Source organism: Salvia splendens, chromosome 22, assembly GCF_004379255.2.
Source record: "Salvia splendens isolate huo1 chromosome 22, SspV2, whole genome shotgun sequence".
Taxonomy (NCBI): domain Eukaryota; kingdom Viridiplantae; phylum Streptophyta; class Magnoliopsida; order Lamiales; family Lamiaceae; genus Salvia; species Salvia splendens.
In genome coordinates, this window is record NC_056053.1 from 7,129,948 (window position 1) to 7,146,740 (window position 16,793).

General features: G+C 41.2%; 1 protein-coding gene across 1 annotated transcript; it reads right to left on the reverse strand.

The window, feature by feature from the left end:
* Positions 1 to 241: 241 nt before the first annotated feature.
* On the reverse strand, positions 242 to 6,964 carry LOC121787220 (DNA-directed RNA polymerase II subunit RPB2-like). The gene is made up of 19 exons (XM_042185897.1): positions 6,554 to 6,964; positions 5,655 to 5,876; positions 5,282 to 5,572; positions 5,005 to 5,202; positions 4,543 to 4,607; positions 4,379 to 4,465; positions 4,174 to 4,294; positions 4,041 to 4,085; positions 3,808 to 3,945; positions 3,622 to 3,694; positions 3,436 to 3,512; positions 3,235 to 3,342; positions 3,022 to 3,138; positions 2,610 to 2,765; positions 2,404 to 2,508; positions 2,196 to 2,321; positions 2,047 to 2,124; positions 758 to 1,960; positions 242 to 690 (listed from the first exon to the last, which is right to left on the reverse strand). The coding sequence occupies exons 1-19, from the start codon at positions 6,848 to 6,850 to the stop codon at positions 571 to 573; spliced, it is 3,627 nt and encodes a 1,208-aa protein (XP_042041831.1). The 5' UTR covers positions 6,851 to 6,964; the 3' UTR covers positions 242 to 570.
* Positions 6,965 to 16,793: the final 9,829 nt, after the last annotated feature.

Consider the following 16,793-nt stretch of genomic DNA (forward strand, 5'->3'; position numbering starts at 1 on the left):
TGAGGAAAGATCCAAAACCAGAATAAAACACGAATTGAGACGGCAAGGATGAGTTTGAGTGATGATAAAATCCAAGTTAGGAACTCCAGATGATCAAAGATTATAAGAATGCTTGTCAGTTAACAAACTATGGTCATTTTAAGCTATACCTAAAATTTGAATTCAATCTATCAATAGTAATTTTTTTCATCTCATTATTTTTCATTAACAACACTTAGCAACTATATTTTCTCGCTCTTTCTTTTACTATCAAAATACACACCAGCCACTACGAAGACTACTTTTTGTAGCCTGAGAAAATAGTGTTGTACAACAAAATTTGCCATGGAAAAAGTTTTCCAATCAAGTGCTGACAGAAAACAGTTTGTTCAGGTAGAAAATACATAGATTGTTACAGCCACACCTCACAAATACATAACGCCCTCTAATTTAGGCATTCATAGACAACACCCATCTTCTAATATACTTGCCATGTAAACTGGGGATTCAACAAACGCCTCGATTCTCACTCAGTAGCGCAGCAACCACCTTCATTTTCCATAGTTCGATGAATTGGTGTGTCCGACCACGTTAACCGCCCTTCTTCTTTAGATCTTTGTTTTGCTTAATGTCCTTGGTTAGCATTCTAGGAGCTATAGCCATAGACATGAGCTCTTGGAATAGCAGCTTGCACGCATACGGAATATGAACCTGCAACAAATCACGTTTAAATCACCATCTATATAGTCAGAATTAACAACCAGCTGGATCGCCTTACCTGCACGATGTCAGTTTTGTTTTTGCACCCTCTGCACTCGAATGAATTCTTCTTCAGGTTAGCGATGGCTATTAATCCACATCGCTCGCAAACATGTATCCTGTATGCGTCACTTTGATCAAACAACCTTTCCTTGAGAAAATGAGCTGCTCCATGTGCAATCATGCAGTCTCGTTCCATTTCACCAAAACGCAGACCACCATCACGCGACCTTCCCTCAGCAGGCTGCCTCGTCAGAATCTGAACAGGGCCTCTACCCCGAGAGTGAATCTTGTCATCAACCATATGCTTCAGCCTCTGGTAGTAAGTGGGACCCAGGAATATCATAGACGAAAGACGCCTGCCGGTGTGCCCATTGTACATGGTCTCATAACCACGCATCTGATACCCACATTTGTGAAGGGCTTTGCTGATATTGTCCACGGTTACATCAGTGAAAGGAGTAGCATCTCCTTCCTTCCCCATATGTGCAGCGACCTTCCCCATGATACACTCAATAAGCTGACCAATGGTCATACGGGATGGAATAGCATGCGGGTTGACGATGATGTCGGGCGTGATGCCTTCCAACGTCCACAGCATGTCTTCCTGTGTATAAGTCATGCCCACTGTTCCCTTCTGTCCATGTCTACTACTGAATTTGTCTCCAATTTGAGGAATTCTAACTGATCTCACCCTCACTTTGACAAATCTTAACCCATCAGCATTTGTGGTCAACAAGACCTGATCCACCATTCCAGTTTCACTGTGCCGTAAGCTTGTACTGTGATCACGTTTCGTGTAACGAGCAGCTTGCCCTTGGGCATCATCAGGAGCTATTGGAGACGTTTTCCCAATAATCACATCCTCGCCCGAAACTCTGGTTCCCGGCGGTGCAAGCCCATCGTCATCCAACTTATCATAGGAGCCGTGGCGCATGCCCATGGTGTTGGTTCTATCAGGGCGTCCAAAATCCTCTTTGACTAATGTCCCCATTTTCTTCTCTTCATCTCTATATGAACGGAAAAATAGAGAACGGAAGAAACCACGGTCGACTGATGACTGATTCATGATAACTGAATCTTCTTGATTGTATCCGGAGTAGCACGCAATGGCAACTATGGCATTAATGCCAGCAGGTAGCTGCCTAAAATGCAAGTGCTCCATAGCTCGAGTTGTAACGAGTGGTTTTTGAGGATAGTACAGCACATAAGCCAAGGTGTCCTGATACAAAAGAAGCAGAAACACTAAATACAAGAATCGTCAAACTATCAGCCCTGCCTGAGGAATTTAATGTTAGAACACTGTACCATTCGAAATTGGTAGTTGGTGACGTAAATGCCCATAGCTTGTTTACCCATAGCTGATTGATATGTGTTACGTGGAGACTGGGAAAGAGAAAACAGATCAGCCAACTGAAGAACATCTACAGATGTGATAAGATTGCCTCAATATTTACCTGGTTGTGATCCGGGAAGGGAATAATTGAAGCACAAACACCTAGTATCAAGGATGGATGAATTTCACAGTGTGTATAAGTATCTGAATAAGCCTCCTGCGGTCTTTCCCTCGCTTGAACAAGATCCTAAGAAAAGAAACAAAAATTTCATTGTCTTGTGAATGACAATCTATTTGTATGGAATCTGGCTTGCTTGATAATTGCTCACGTGTATTGTCATAGAAATCATAGTTGTTTCCTCTTCTTCTGTATCTATGTATTCTATGAAGCCCTTTGAGACTAGGTCATGCCAACCACCATCATCAGGAGATTCCTGGGATCAAAGTGCATGATGTGACAAACAGCCCACAAATATAGAACACAATAGAAAATTTTCAGATGACAAACAGCCCATAAAAAGACTGTCAGACATACTCTCTGTTGCAAGGCCAGAATATCCTTCTTTTTTATAAGAAGTCTTTGCTTTTCCACAATAAATAAGGGACGACTGCAGCGACCATAATCAGTGTATATCCTTAGTTCTTTCAAACGAATATCTCGGACCACTCCAACTTCTGTGTTGACATCGACCTGTAAGCAGAACAATAACGTCAACCTCCATTAGCTGGCATATTGCAAATAACACTATACAATACATTGCAGAAATCATTCACATGTGAAACAAGAACAAATCTAGTGAACTACTCGGGTGTGATGATGACATTATGTTAGAAAATACACCACCATCAAAAAAGTGGAAGCCAGAATTCTTCATCACGCTTTACAAGTCTGGAGCCTAAGAACAGAAGACGTTGACGAAAAACAGAAGTATGAAAGGAATACTTACACGTCTCCTCAAGCGTCTTAGTGTAGAGACCAACATATCAGGGTTGCGATGAATACCAACCCAACAACCATTTACAAAGATCTTAGTGGCTTGAGGAATGACTGCAGGAGATATTTCCTGAAACATAAAAGTTACATATAGTGATTAGAGATATATTCAACATGTACATCATATCAGAAATTCAGCTTCATAATGGCACATTGCATGCAGCACCTCAAAATTCTCAGTTCCCCATTCCTCCAAAAATTCTAAAATCGGATAAGCTGCTGAGCCAACTGTAATATAAACCATCAACGCAAGGTTCTTCACCAACCCGCATGCCTGGTAGAAGAGGCCAAAGAAAAGGTAGAATCAGAAGGAAACCTCAAAAGAACTAGATTTCCCAACTAATACCTATGCACAATGCACACTTACCTGTCCTTCAGGTGTTTCTGCAGGACACATCATTCCCCACTGAGAGTTATGCAACTGCCTTGGTTTGGCCAGTTTCCCTAAAAAGATAAACAAAAGAGATATATAGGTAATAGTAAAATAAAAGGAACAACAAAATAGAAATCACCACCAAAGCATTTTAAAATGAACCAAGATTAGGCCAGTTACCTTCACGGCCTATAGGAGAGTTAAGCCTTCGCAGATGTGACAAGGTAGAGGCATAAGTCAAGCGATTTAACACCTGCGACATTTCAGTCAAAATAACTCATCCACCTTAGCACTGGATTTGGACCACAGAAAACTAAATGGATGTTTAAAAAATGGCCTGAACAAATGACAAGTACGCCATTCAACCTGAGATACTCCAGCTCTTGTACCAGCTGCATTTGCTTGGCCCCAGTTACCAGTAGCAAGTGAGTATTTCAAGCCACTAGTAATGGTTTTGGCTTTTATTGCAAATTGTAAATTCACGTCCTTGCCATTGTCTACACACTGTCATTGTACAGAAACATATAAATATATATTGAAACATAAATTGCATTTGCATGCTATCCAAGTAACAAAGAGAATCTAGAAGGTGAATAAACCTTCTGGACGTAGGACCTCACATCCCTGGTCAACTTTCTGAATAGCTGCACCGTAGAGAGAAGATCAAACTTCACATCAACACCTCATTTCTAAGGTTAAAAGACTGCAATAAAATGTATATAAAAAAGAAACCATTCGGAAGAGGCCTCCCAACAAAGGACCAGCAAGATCTAGTCTTTTATTGCCATAGTGGTCTCTGTCATCCTCTGCTCTTCGGCCTAATGCACATAAAAGAAGCCGATGGATGATATACCTGGAGAGAACAGGAATTGATACTGGTTCAGGAGCAGCAAGCACAAACATGTAAAAAGAAACTTACAAAAGAATAACTCCTTACCCAAAGTAATAAGCTTTTTTTGTCTCACAATACTCCCCAACACCAACATGAGGAAGCATTTCTTTCTGAAGAATCTCTTTGGCATACCTGCATAACAATTGGATATATAGATCAGATGAAAATAAAACAATAAGGTAATGTGTAACAATGTCAGCAACACAAACTTGATTCTTTTCTCTTTGGTGACACCAACAGTGGCCCCTCTTTTCCCAATGTAGTCAAGAGCAACCTGCATATTTTTAAAAGGTTGGATTATTACAACCATAACAAAGGAAAAGGTTGAGGCTTATACTAGGTAAAGCATCACTGTGCAACAATCGGATGCTGTAAACTAATAAAGTTCTGCAATGCCAGAAAGAATGACAAATGAAAGAAAACGGACTGAGCTGCAGATAGATATCAAAGCTTTGCAGAAGAGTTCAACTTGAATGTCAGGTTACCCAAAACTGTCAGTACTTAACATTCCAATGCATTCATGTTCCCCCTACCCAAAAGGAGAGAACCCTAAAAACCTTCAAGAATTCAACTAGAGGAGAAAATCTATTCTATACAATGACCAGATATGAAGCACCCACATAGACTAGATGCAGAAAAGAGCAGCTGATGCAACAATGCATGACGAGTACCTGTTGGTTCTGGATAACAAATGCTTCTTCTAAGGAAGGCCGAAGCAGTTCCATCATTTGAGTATCTTGAAAATTGTAGCAGATATGCTCTAATATATCTTTGTCGGCAACAAATCCTAGTGCTCGAAACACAATAATGATAGGAATCTCAGTTCGTATGTATGGGAGGGTAGCACGTATATATTGGCCTGACGAACCCTGCAAGTAGAAAAGCATTAGACTCATAAAAACTGTGTTAATAATATGAAAACTAATGCTTCATTAGAAATGCTATTACCCCTTTGGCACTAGTTCGAGAAAGCATCCGGACGAACATGGTACTAGGTGGTCTGTTTTGTGTCTCTGCCATGGACCTAACTTCAGCCACATAGGCATATTTGTTTGGTTGCCTCTTTTTAAATACATAGACGTGATTAGTGCTCATCTTCTCCTGAGCAATCAACACCTTTTCACTACCATTGATGATGAAATAACCACCTTGATCATATGGGCACTCCCCAAGTTCTGTCAAATCTTTCTCAGAATTCTGATATAATGTGCAATAACTTGACCTCAGCATTATAGGAACCTATACAGGCAGGCAAAAACCATGGTGTTACAAAGGCATTTTTACAAGATCATAAAGCACCAATCAACACCACAAAATGTACCTTCCCAATAAAAACTTTTGTGAAATCCTGAGTCTCAGTAACTTCCTCCCCATCATGACCTTTCTTTATGACTTTCTTGGTCACATCAACATACAATGGGGCTGAATACGTCAAATTCCTAAGCCTTGCAGCCTTGGGAAACAAGGTAGCTGTTTCTCCATCAGATTCCGTCATCATCGGTTTACTGAGGTAAATCTGACCGAAACTGATCTTGTATATAGTCTGCATTAGCAGATAAAATAACATACATTAGTTCCTAATTCTGGAAATCACAAAAGTTCCTCTAAGTGTAAGCAAAATGCAAAATGATGCTCGAAAGTCGAAACTAAACAAATTCACCAAGTTTCTCCCAAATTACAAAGAAAGCTACATTCCATCAATTCAATCTACAAACTGACAGTTTACAGTAAGTCCACGGATCATTGCTCTATCAATTCCCCCAATATATCTCTAAATTTTGTTAAAGGAACCCTTTCCGCTTGTCTAATTCCAGCAACAAAACAAGATTCAGTATCTAAAGCTTATAGAAAGAATAGAATCAATCAGGAATTCAGAACTCACAACAAAAACCTACTCAAACAACCAAAATCCAAAAAACAGTCTCATAGCTAGGCCTCAATGTCCTTCTGTACTCTTTTGTTTCTAAATCCAGATCTAGAAATTTCAAAGTTAAAGGCGCTCGAATCTCCATAGAGTTCTCACAATCAAACAACCAATCCAAATCTGCTTTAAACCTCTTACTTCCACCTTGATTCAACTCACGAATAACCTCTCTCAAATCGCATTACCACACAACCACCAATTAAAACTCAGCTAAGCCCTAACCACTGAAACACTCGCTCTCATCCGCTAAAACCTAACAATTTCCTCACAAACGCAAAATCAGCGAAGAAAACAACCTCGGCGAAGTCCGGCTGGTGGCCAGGGTTGTGCTGCGACTCAGGACGGATCTCGATATCGGCCGACTCGTCGACAATCTCCTGCATCGTGTTCTGGATGAACTCGTCGAATGAGTCGAGCTGCTGCCGCACCAGACCTTTCTCCTCAAAGTAAGCGCTGATCACCGCCCAGGCATCCTCCTGCGTGATATCCTCCTCGCCGTCGCCGTCGCCCTCGCCGTCGTCGTAGTCCTCGCCATTGTTGTACCCATGCTCCTCGCCGTTGTCGCCCTGCTCGTACTCATCATCCATATACATTTTTGCCGAGTGATTTCAACCGTTTAATCCTCGAGTTTTCGGATTGTGGAAGTCCAATTGAAGTCAAGCTGGTAAACCCCCTCCGATTTGGGGGAAAAGTGAAGCAGTTTCAAATAGAAAGAATTTCGAGCGAGGCGGCCCTTTTATAGGTGTAGACTCTTAGTGCGGTGAACTGATGTCAAAAAGATAACTAAACCCTGTTTACAGTCCACTCAACAAAATTCAATTAATTGAATCCTAATTTTAAAAAATTCAAGAATCTCACTAGCAAAATTACAAATCACTTAAATTCTAATTTCTGAATAAATTGTTTGATAAAGTTTTCGTACTTGTAATATTAGGTCTTTGTTATATTCTATATGTCGTTAAACAATATTTTGTAGTAAAAGTTGATCATCATTTCTTCACTCTCAGACAACTCACTCAAATGCTCTTCACTCGCGCTTCCACGGCTTCTCGTCAACGTCATCTTCCCGTTCACATTTCTACTTCATGGCTTCATGACCCATCGGTAGGCTCCTGCCCGACATCGACTCAGTATGAAACCTCTCATCTACATCGGGATGAAAATTGACGCAATCGGCGTCCCTGCTTGTTAGGTCATCCGCAACGCTGTATCCGTCCCTTAACCGTCCCTTAAATTACTATTTATGGGCCCCACTGTACCTTTTTACTCCATCTCTTAACCAAGGGACGGAACCTGCAACCCTTCGTCCCTTAACCTTCCCTTAAATTACTATTCATTCAATTTCATTTTTTATTTTTATTTCCAACCAAATTAAATTAATAAAAACACACTTCATTAAGTAAAATAAACTTACACCATAAAATTCGTAAAAAAAAAATAATTTAATAATTTCCTAAAAAATTAAAAATACATAATTTAATAATCTCTTCCGCAAAATTTTGCCCAAATGTGCTCCATTAGATCATCTTGGAGTTAGGCATGGGCGGAAGAGTCACGTGTCCTTGCCCGAATAGACAACCATTCTTGTATAAACAGATGCACTTCACTGCGTGGCGGACTACTTGCGGTAGAGCTTCCGGGGGCTTCAGGGTCGAACCAATTTCCCGCCTCGGGTCCTTCGTCTTGGACAATCATGTTGTGCAAGATTATGCACGTATACATGATGTCGACCATGCTCTCCATGAACCACGTACGAGCCGGGGCTTTGATAATGTTGAAGCGCGCTTGGAGAACCCCGAACGCCCGCTCCACATCCTTCCGAGCAGCCTTCTGCTTCTGCGCAAAAAACGCCTGCTCTGCGTTCACATGCCTGGTGCACGTCTTCACGAAGGTTGGCCACTTCGGGTAGATGCCGTCGGCAAGATAGTACCTCATTTTATAGCGCCGGTTGTTAGCAGTGAAGTTGATGGCCGACGCTTTACCATCCAAAACTTCGGCGAAGAGGTCGGATTGGTGGAGCACGTTTATGTCGTTGTTCGAGCGGGGACCCCGAAGTACGCATGCCAGATCCATAGCCGGTAGTCGGCAACGGCCTCGAGTATAATGGTGGGGTGGGTGCCTTTGTGGCCGCTCGTGTACGACCTCCTCCACGCCACCGGGCAATTCTTCCATTGTCAGTGCATGCAATCGACGCTGTCAAGCATCCCGGGGAATCCGTGCACTTCTTCGTGAAGGCGGAGCAGGAAATGGCAATCTGTCATGCTTGGCTTCCGGAGAAATTTTTCGGTGAAGGCTGCCCGGACGCCTTTGCAGAATTGGAGCAAGCACATTCTCCCAGTGCTTTCTCCAATGTAGAGGTATTCATTGAACACATCCGTCGTTTGTCCAGTCGCAAGCTGACGGATTGCTGCAGTACATTTCTGCAACGTCGTATAGCTGGGACGGCCGACGGCGTCGAACCTTTGTTGGAAGAACTCTTCCCGGGCCGTCAATGTATTTGCGATGTGGAGAAATAGCGGTTTTGTATACTAGAAATCACATTTCGAGTGATTGAATACTGTAAAACTCTATATATTCTTTTCCAATGAATGCAACAGATTATTTTTATCATAATGTTATTATGTTTTACATTTAATGGATGTTTATTGCATAGTTAAATGTATAAGTGAACGTAACAAAGTCTAAGTCTTTGTATTAGTAGACTGGTTGTGGGCGTCGTCCACTTTAAGGTAACATGGTCAGTTCTGAACAAAGAAAAATAAGAATTTCACAACCTAGATAGGCCTAGACTACCTATCGTGAAAGGTTGCAATGTCAGTCTGCATATTTCTAAGCCTTATTGAAATAAGATGACATTGGTGTGCTATAGCACTGAATTGGATCTAAACGACAAGACGAGTCTTTATGCTATCTACTGAAAGACGAGGTCTTGATAATTAATTTCTTAATCAATGTACGTTAGCATTGAGCATACGATATTGATTATCTACTACTTTGACTTACCAATAGGTGCGGGTTTTTCGTAACCCAATGATCCTGCTATCTTGGGTAGTGGCGATTAATATCTAGCGGTGCTAGGATTGCTATTATATTGAATCGTGCGCGAGGTGAGTCTCGTTTGATAACATCCACAAGAGGAGCTCGAAACAAGGTTTTATTATTCAGAACCTAGCTAGTTGAAGTTTAATTACTCTATGAATAATAAATAAGCGTTTCTTGCTAAGTCCACTCTTGGAGTATATAATTTGTTAATTAATTAAGTCCATAGCAGACATTGATTAATTAATGGATGTTTCTATCTTAAGCGCGAGAAATAAATTGCACACAAATGGAAACCCGGAATACTTGTAATTTCGGATTTCGATGGGCAGTGCAATATTACCTCTATAGTGGCTGACTGTAATATTCCAATATAAGCTTATATTAAATTGTGGGTTCAATTTAATTAGTAAAAAGCTAATTGGGGGAGGTCATATCCAAATTCTTCATTAGATCCCTGACTGGACCCAATATGTGACTTAATGTAAATAGGAGAATAAAGGAGACAGAAAAGACACTTGTTTTTCTTAAAAAATTTTCGTCCCCCTTATTCCAAGGAGGGAACAATTTTTGTTCTCCCTCCGTGAGCAGGATTCTGTATTCTTTATTTAAGTCCTAGTATTCTGGTGATATTTGCCCACACAAATATCAGTTTACAGTCCGGGATACCAGTCAGAAGATCTGAGGTCGACTACTCAAGATCTTCACGTGGAGTAGACGCAAGCCATCTTCGATTCTTAAGTGAATCAGCAAGGTAAGTTGGCTTACTTCGTAGCAAGCATGTTTTAAGTATTATTTATGCTGAAGCATGTTTAAATTCAAGTTATAAGCATGATACATGTGATAATTACGCGAATAGAGTTTATCTAAATAATCTGTTAAATAGATCAGTTTTTATGTGATCCGTTAGAACGCACGCTTCCGCTGCCAACCCCTTCAATTGGTATCAGAGCTAGTCTTTGGCTCTAATTATTTGGATTTAAATTTCACGAAATTCATGTATGCATGTGTTATTTGATTACGAAGCATGTTCTTGGTGTTTTGTTTATTTATTATGCATGATGAACTCAAGCACTATTGAATCAAGAAACTTGAATTTTTCGATCGTACGAGACGTGCGATCCGTCGGCGCTCGCGCCGAGACGGATCGCATCACGCGAGATCGAGAAAGGGTTGTTGATTGAGTGGGAGCCAAGGGTTCACGGTCGCGGGGTGACACGCAGACGAGCAAGGGCTCGTGCGCGCCGCCGACCGAGACCAAACCCTAGGCGGCCCCCGCACCAAGGTCGACGCTAGGTGGCAGGCGCGGCGTGATGGTTTGACCGAGAGTCGCTGAGACACCGCGAGCCACCAGGCAGAAGAACCCGTGACGTAGCCCTAATTCCTGATCGAGACGGACGTGCCACCAGGCGCGACGTGTGCCGGAGTAGTGGGAGCGGAAGGTTGAGACGGGTGGTCGGAGCTGGCCGAGAGTAGGCGCACCACCGCGCACGCTGCTGGCCGAGAGCTCACGCCACCAGAGGAATCACGGCGCCGAGACGGAAGATCGATGTGGCGGAGAGGAGCCGCGCATGCTCCTGGCCGAGAGTCTGCGACACCTGACGAGCCAAATGGCCGAGACGCATGCGCCACATGTGCGCTACTGGCCATGACGGCGTATCCGTCATGATCCGACGACGAACTAGTCGGATCTTCGTCGTTCATCGTTCGTGCGAACCTCGTGCGATGAGATAACGATGAAAGATTATTTTAATGATTATTTGATTTTTTAATTGAAAGATATCATTAAAATATTATTATTTAATGGAAATAATATATTTTGGGAAGATTTCCCTAGATTTTAGGAATATTTATATTATTATCCATATCTATGGAAATAAATAATATTATTTTGATTCCTAGATGATATGGACAAGAATAATTTAATAGTTTCCTAATATTTATATATCTAGAATCCTAATTATGATAGATATGTAACAATACATTAAATAATAAAAATTTCTCTTCCTAATCTTGAACACGGAAATAATTTGAATTTAATTTTTCGTGTCTTATTAAGAATTAAATAACTTGTTTATTTTAGATATATTTTATAGTAGACATGGATAAGAATTAAATTCTAGAATAATGGTTTCCTAAAGGAAGATACCAAAGTAAATAAAAGATTTAATTATCCAGCAAATTAAATGCTAACAGAATTTAATTAAGCCTTAATCTGCCTCAAGGCTAAGGATAATTAAAAGAAAAATCATAACCAAAATATCTAAGCTATAATTACGGTTTTAATGTTTGTATATGGTCTCAATTAATTGGACTGCAATTTATGAAGCTTATTTCCAATATTATCGCCACCCATTATGTGGGGACAATAATCCTACGAAATAGCAAGTTCATGAGGGCGGACTTCTCAAAGATAAATAGTATGAACTAGGATATGGTTTCCAATATTATCGTCACCCATTATATGGGGACAATAATCCTAAGAAACTGTGAGATTCAAAAGTTCACACAGGATTTATGAGATAGCTTGATCTTGTTAGCAGCACATGAACATTGTTATGGGAGTGTGTTGTAGAAATGAGACTCTGTAATGCTAAATTCGGTGGTCTTGCTTATGCAACATTAGGCGGCCATGCCATTATGTGGTCTCTGGACTATTCGTCGGTGTTGTGACCAGTAAAATTGTAGAATTTTAATGCATATTGACCTCTTAAGGGGGTACAAAATTTTAATTTTACAGTTGTAAGATTTTGAAAAGTTTTATGGTTAATCTAATCAAACTTCTTACATAAGTTTATGACAAATAGTAAATACTATGTTTTGCAGTGCAAATCAAATCATCAAGATGTCATTCAATCCTCTTTCTGCAACTCTTAAAGAAAATAAACTCGAGGGCCAAAATTACATAGAATGGAAACAAAACTTGGACATCGTTCTTACAGCAGAAGAGTACAGCTTTGTACTCACAACCCCGCGACCTCCAGTGCCGCCGGCTAATGCTGTGGCAGGAGTCAGAGATGCACACAGACGGTGGCATAAGGCGAATGAGAAGGCTAAGTGCTACATGTTGGCTTCTATGTCTTAAGTACTCAAGCATCAGCATTCTGCCATGGAAACGACCGTCGAGATCATGCAGAATCTCAAGAATCTTTTTGGTACTCAGAATCGAATGGCTAAGTTTCAAGCCTTTCGGAGTATCATGTCGAAGACAATGAAGGAAGGCTCGTCAGTGAGGGACCATGTCCTCGAGATTATGGGCCACCTCAACCAAATTGAGGTTTTGGGAGGGACGATCGATCCCGAGTCCCAAGTAACAATCATCCTTCAAAGTCTTCCCCCTAGCTTCCAGCAGTTCAAGCTCAATTTCGAGATGAACAAAAGGAATTACACCTTGGCGAAGCTGTTGACTGAACTTCAGTCGGCAGAGGACCTTATGGTTCAAGCTAAGGCGGCCATGATGACTTTGGCGCCTCGTTCATCTGGCTTTAAGCCTGGCGTAGGAAAGAAGGCGGCACCGAACTCAAGAGCGGCCAAGATGGCTAATGGAAAGAAGAAGAAGAAGAAGAAGAAGAAGAAGAAGAAGAAGAAGAAGAGGGCAAACAAGAAGCCCACGGTGAAGTGTTTCAAGTGTGGTGAGAAGGGGCATTGGAAACCAGACTGTCCTAAAAGGGGCAAGGCTATAGGTATGCACCAAGCTCTAGTAGTCGAGTCTTGTTTGACTTCGACATCTACTTGCACTTGGGTTATTGACACAGGAGCCATTGATCATATTTGTTTTGATCCTGACTTAATGCAGGTGACAAGACGGCTACATGATCGTGAGATTGAAGTCCAGGTGGGCGACGCTACAAAAATGGCGGCCGTTGCAGTGGGAGACATTTATTTGCGTTTTAGTAGTGATAGAATTTTGATTTTGAAGAATGTTTTGTTGATACATTCTTTTAGAAGAAATTTAATTTCGGTTTCTAAATTGGTTTTTGATGGATATTCGATTTCTTTTAATGACAATTGCGTTATTAAGAAAGATGGTTCTTATATCTGTCGTGGTATCATGGAAAATAATCTGTACACGATCACGTCTACACAATTTAATAATCGCAAATCAGAACTCAATACAACATCGAAAATTTCAAAGAAACAAAAAGAACCTTCAAGTTCAATGAACGAAGCGTACTTATAGCACCTTAGACTTGGTCATGCCAATGAAAGGAGGATTCATTCTCTTGTGGAACAAGATCTTATTAAAGGTCTAGAGGAGGAACTTTTTCATAAGTGTGAGTCATGCTTAGAAGGCAAGATGACCAGGAGGCCTTTTCAGGTTAAGGGCAATAGGACGAAGGAAGTACTTGAGCTCGTTCATACCGATGTATGTGGACCAATGTCAACAGAAGCAAGAGGTGGTTTTCGATATTTCATCACATTTATTGATGACTTCTCGAGAATTGGATATGTCTATTTGATTCGCCACAAATCAGAATCCTTTGACAAGTTCAAACACTTTAAGGCTTATGTGGAGACGTATCATGGAAAGAGTATCAAATGCCTGCGATCTGATCACGGAGGCGAGTACCTCAGTGCCGAGTTTTTGAACTACTTATCAGAGTCGGGAATTGAATCCCAACTGACTGCGTCGGGCACGCCCCAGCAGAACGGCGTGGCTGAAAGAAGGAACAAGACCTTGTTAAACATGGTCTGGTCGATGATGAGTTATGCACGGCTACCTATTTCGTTTTGGGGACATGCCTTGCTTTCTGCAAGCCATATTTTAGACAACTTACAGTCAAAATCCGTGCCTACTACTCCTTATGAGTTGTGGACTGTGCGCAAGCCCAATCTAGCACATCTCAAGATTTGGGGTTGCCCGACTCATGTATTGGAAAAGGATCCAACTAAGCTAGGATCAAGGACGGAGGTATGTTTGTTTATAGGGTACCCTAGAGGATCGAAAGCTTATGAATTCTTTAGTCTCCGAGACAAGAAAGTCATTGTGAGTACTCACGCGACATTCTTAGAAGAAGACTATGTAATGAATCATAAACCCAGTAGTGAAGTGGCTCTAGATGAGCTAACTTCAGTCACAAGTTCCATTAACCAAGAACTCGTACCTACTGTACAAACAATTCCAGAAACTTCAACTTCTACTCCAAGCATTGTAGTGTCGCGCCGCAGTGGGAAGGGGTCTCTCATGAGCCCGATAGATACATTGGTTTGGGGGAATCTATGGATTACTCCTCGAACAATAATGTATTAGATCTCTGTAACTTTATAGAGGCGCTGGCAGATGTCGATCATTGTGAATGAGTGAAAGAAATGGATTCGGAACTACAATCTATGATAGACAAAGACGTCTACTATTTGTCCGTCCTACCCGAAGGCTGTACTGCCATTGGGAGCAAGTGGATATACAAACGTAAACGCGGACCCGATGGACGAGTTAAAGTCTTTAAGGCAAGACTAGTGGCCAAGGGGTATACCCAAAAGGAAGGTGTCGATTACGACGAGACTTTCTCCCCCGTGGCCATGCTCAAATCGATCCGAATACTATTGTCTATAGCAGCTTATATGGATTGGGATGTATGGCAGATGGACGTTAAGACTGCTTTCCTCAACGGCAGTCTTGAGGAGACCATCTACATGGAACAACCCGAGGGATATGCCATAAAGGGCAAGGAACACATGGTTTGGAAGCTTAAGAAGGGTATTTATGGCCTTAAGCAAGCATCTAGATCATGGAACTAGTGTTTCGATCAAACTGTTCGCAAGTTTGGATTCGAAAAGTGCCCAAATGAAAGCTGCTTTTATAAGAAGATTGAAAAGGAGAATGTTGTGTTCTTAGTTTTATATGCAGATGACATTCTTCTAATTGGAAACAATAAAAAGATGTTGTCATCAGTAAGAACTTGGTTGTCAAACCAGTTCGAGATGAAGGATATGGGAGACGCGGGACACATCCTCGGTATCAAGGTTCTTCAGAATCGAGAAAATAAGATATTGTGCTTATCTCAAGAACCTTACATCAACACAGTACTTAGTCGCTTTAGCATGCAGGAAGCCAAGAAAGGTTTCTTACCTTTTAGACATGGCATCCATCTATCTCAATAGATGTGCCCCAAAACGTCGTCTGAGATACAAGAAATGAGAAGGATTCCATATGCTTCGGCAGTTGGAAGTCTCATGTATGCTATGCTTTGTACGAGACCTGATATTTGCTTTGCTGTTGGCATGGTGGAAAGATATCAATCGAATCCGGGCCAAGGACATTGGACTGCCGTAAAGAACATACTCAAGTACCTTAAACGGACTAAGGACTATGCTCTAGTTTACAAAGCAGCCAAGCTCTGTTCTTTGGGATATACTGACTCAGACTTTCAAGCTGATCAGGACTCGAGAAAATCTACTTCAGAATATGTGTTCACCTTAGGAGGTGGAGCCGTAATTTGGAAGAATGTGAAGCAGAAATGCATCGCGGACTCGACCATGGAAGCCGAGTATGTGGCCGCTTCGGAGGCTGCAAAAGAGGCAGTATGGTTCAAGAACTTCCTTATGGATTTAGGTGTGGTTTCGAATCTGCCCAAGAGCATCACTATTTATTGTGACTATTCTGGTGCTGTGGCAAACTCGAAAGAACCAAGAGCTCACAAAGCGAGCAAACATATAGATCGAAAGTATCATATCATTAGAGATATAGTGCAGAGAGGAGACATACAAGTGGTCAAGATTGCGTCAGAGAACAACCTGGCTGATCCTTTTACAAAGGCATGGCGGTGAAATCGTTCGAATGCCACGTTAAAGGGATGGGAGTTCGACTCATTCAAGACCTCAACTCGCTTTCAGTATAAGTGGAAGAAATTTATGACGTGTGCACTACCATTTTGTATACTCGAAAGCTGTTTTGAGTATAAGTGGGAGACAGTTAGGGTTTTGTATACTAGAAATCACCTTTCGAGTGATTGAATACTGTAAAACTCTATATATTCTTTTCCAATGAATGCAACAGATTATTTTTATCATAATGTTATTATGTTTTACATTTAATGGATGTTTATTGCATAGTTAAATGTATAAGTGAACGTAACAAAGTCTAAGTCTTTGTATTAGTAGACTGGTTGTGGGCGTCGTCCACTTTAAGGTAACATGGTCAGTTCTGAACAAAGAAAAATAAGAATTTCACAACCTAGATAGGCCTAGACTACCTATCGTGAAAGGTTGCAATGTCAGTCTGCATATTTCTAAGCCTTATTGAAATAAGATGACGTTGGTGTGCTATAGCACTGAATTGGATCTAAACGACAAGACGAGTCTTTATGCTATCTACTGAAAGACGAGGTCTTGATAATTAATTTCTTAATCAATGTACGTTAGCATTGAGCATACGATATTGATTATCTACTACTTTGACTTACCAATAGGTGCGGGTTTTTCGTAACCCAACGATCCTGCTATCTTGGGTAGTGGCGATTAATATCTAGCGGTGCTAGGATTGCTATTATATTGAAT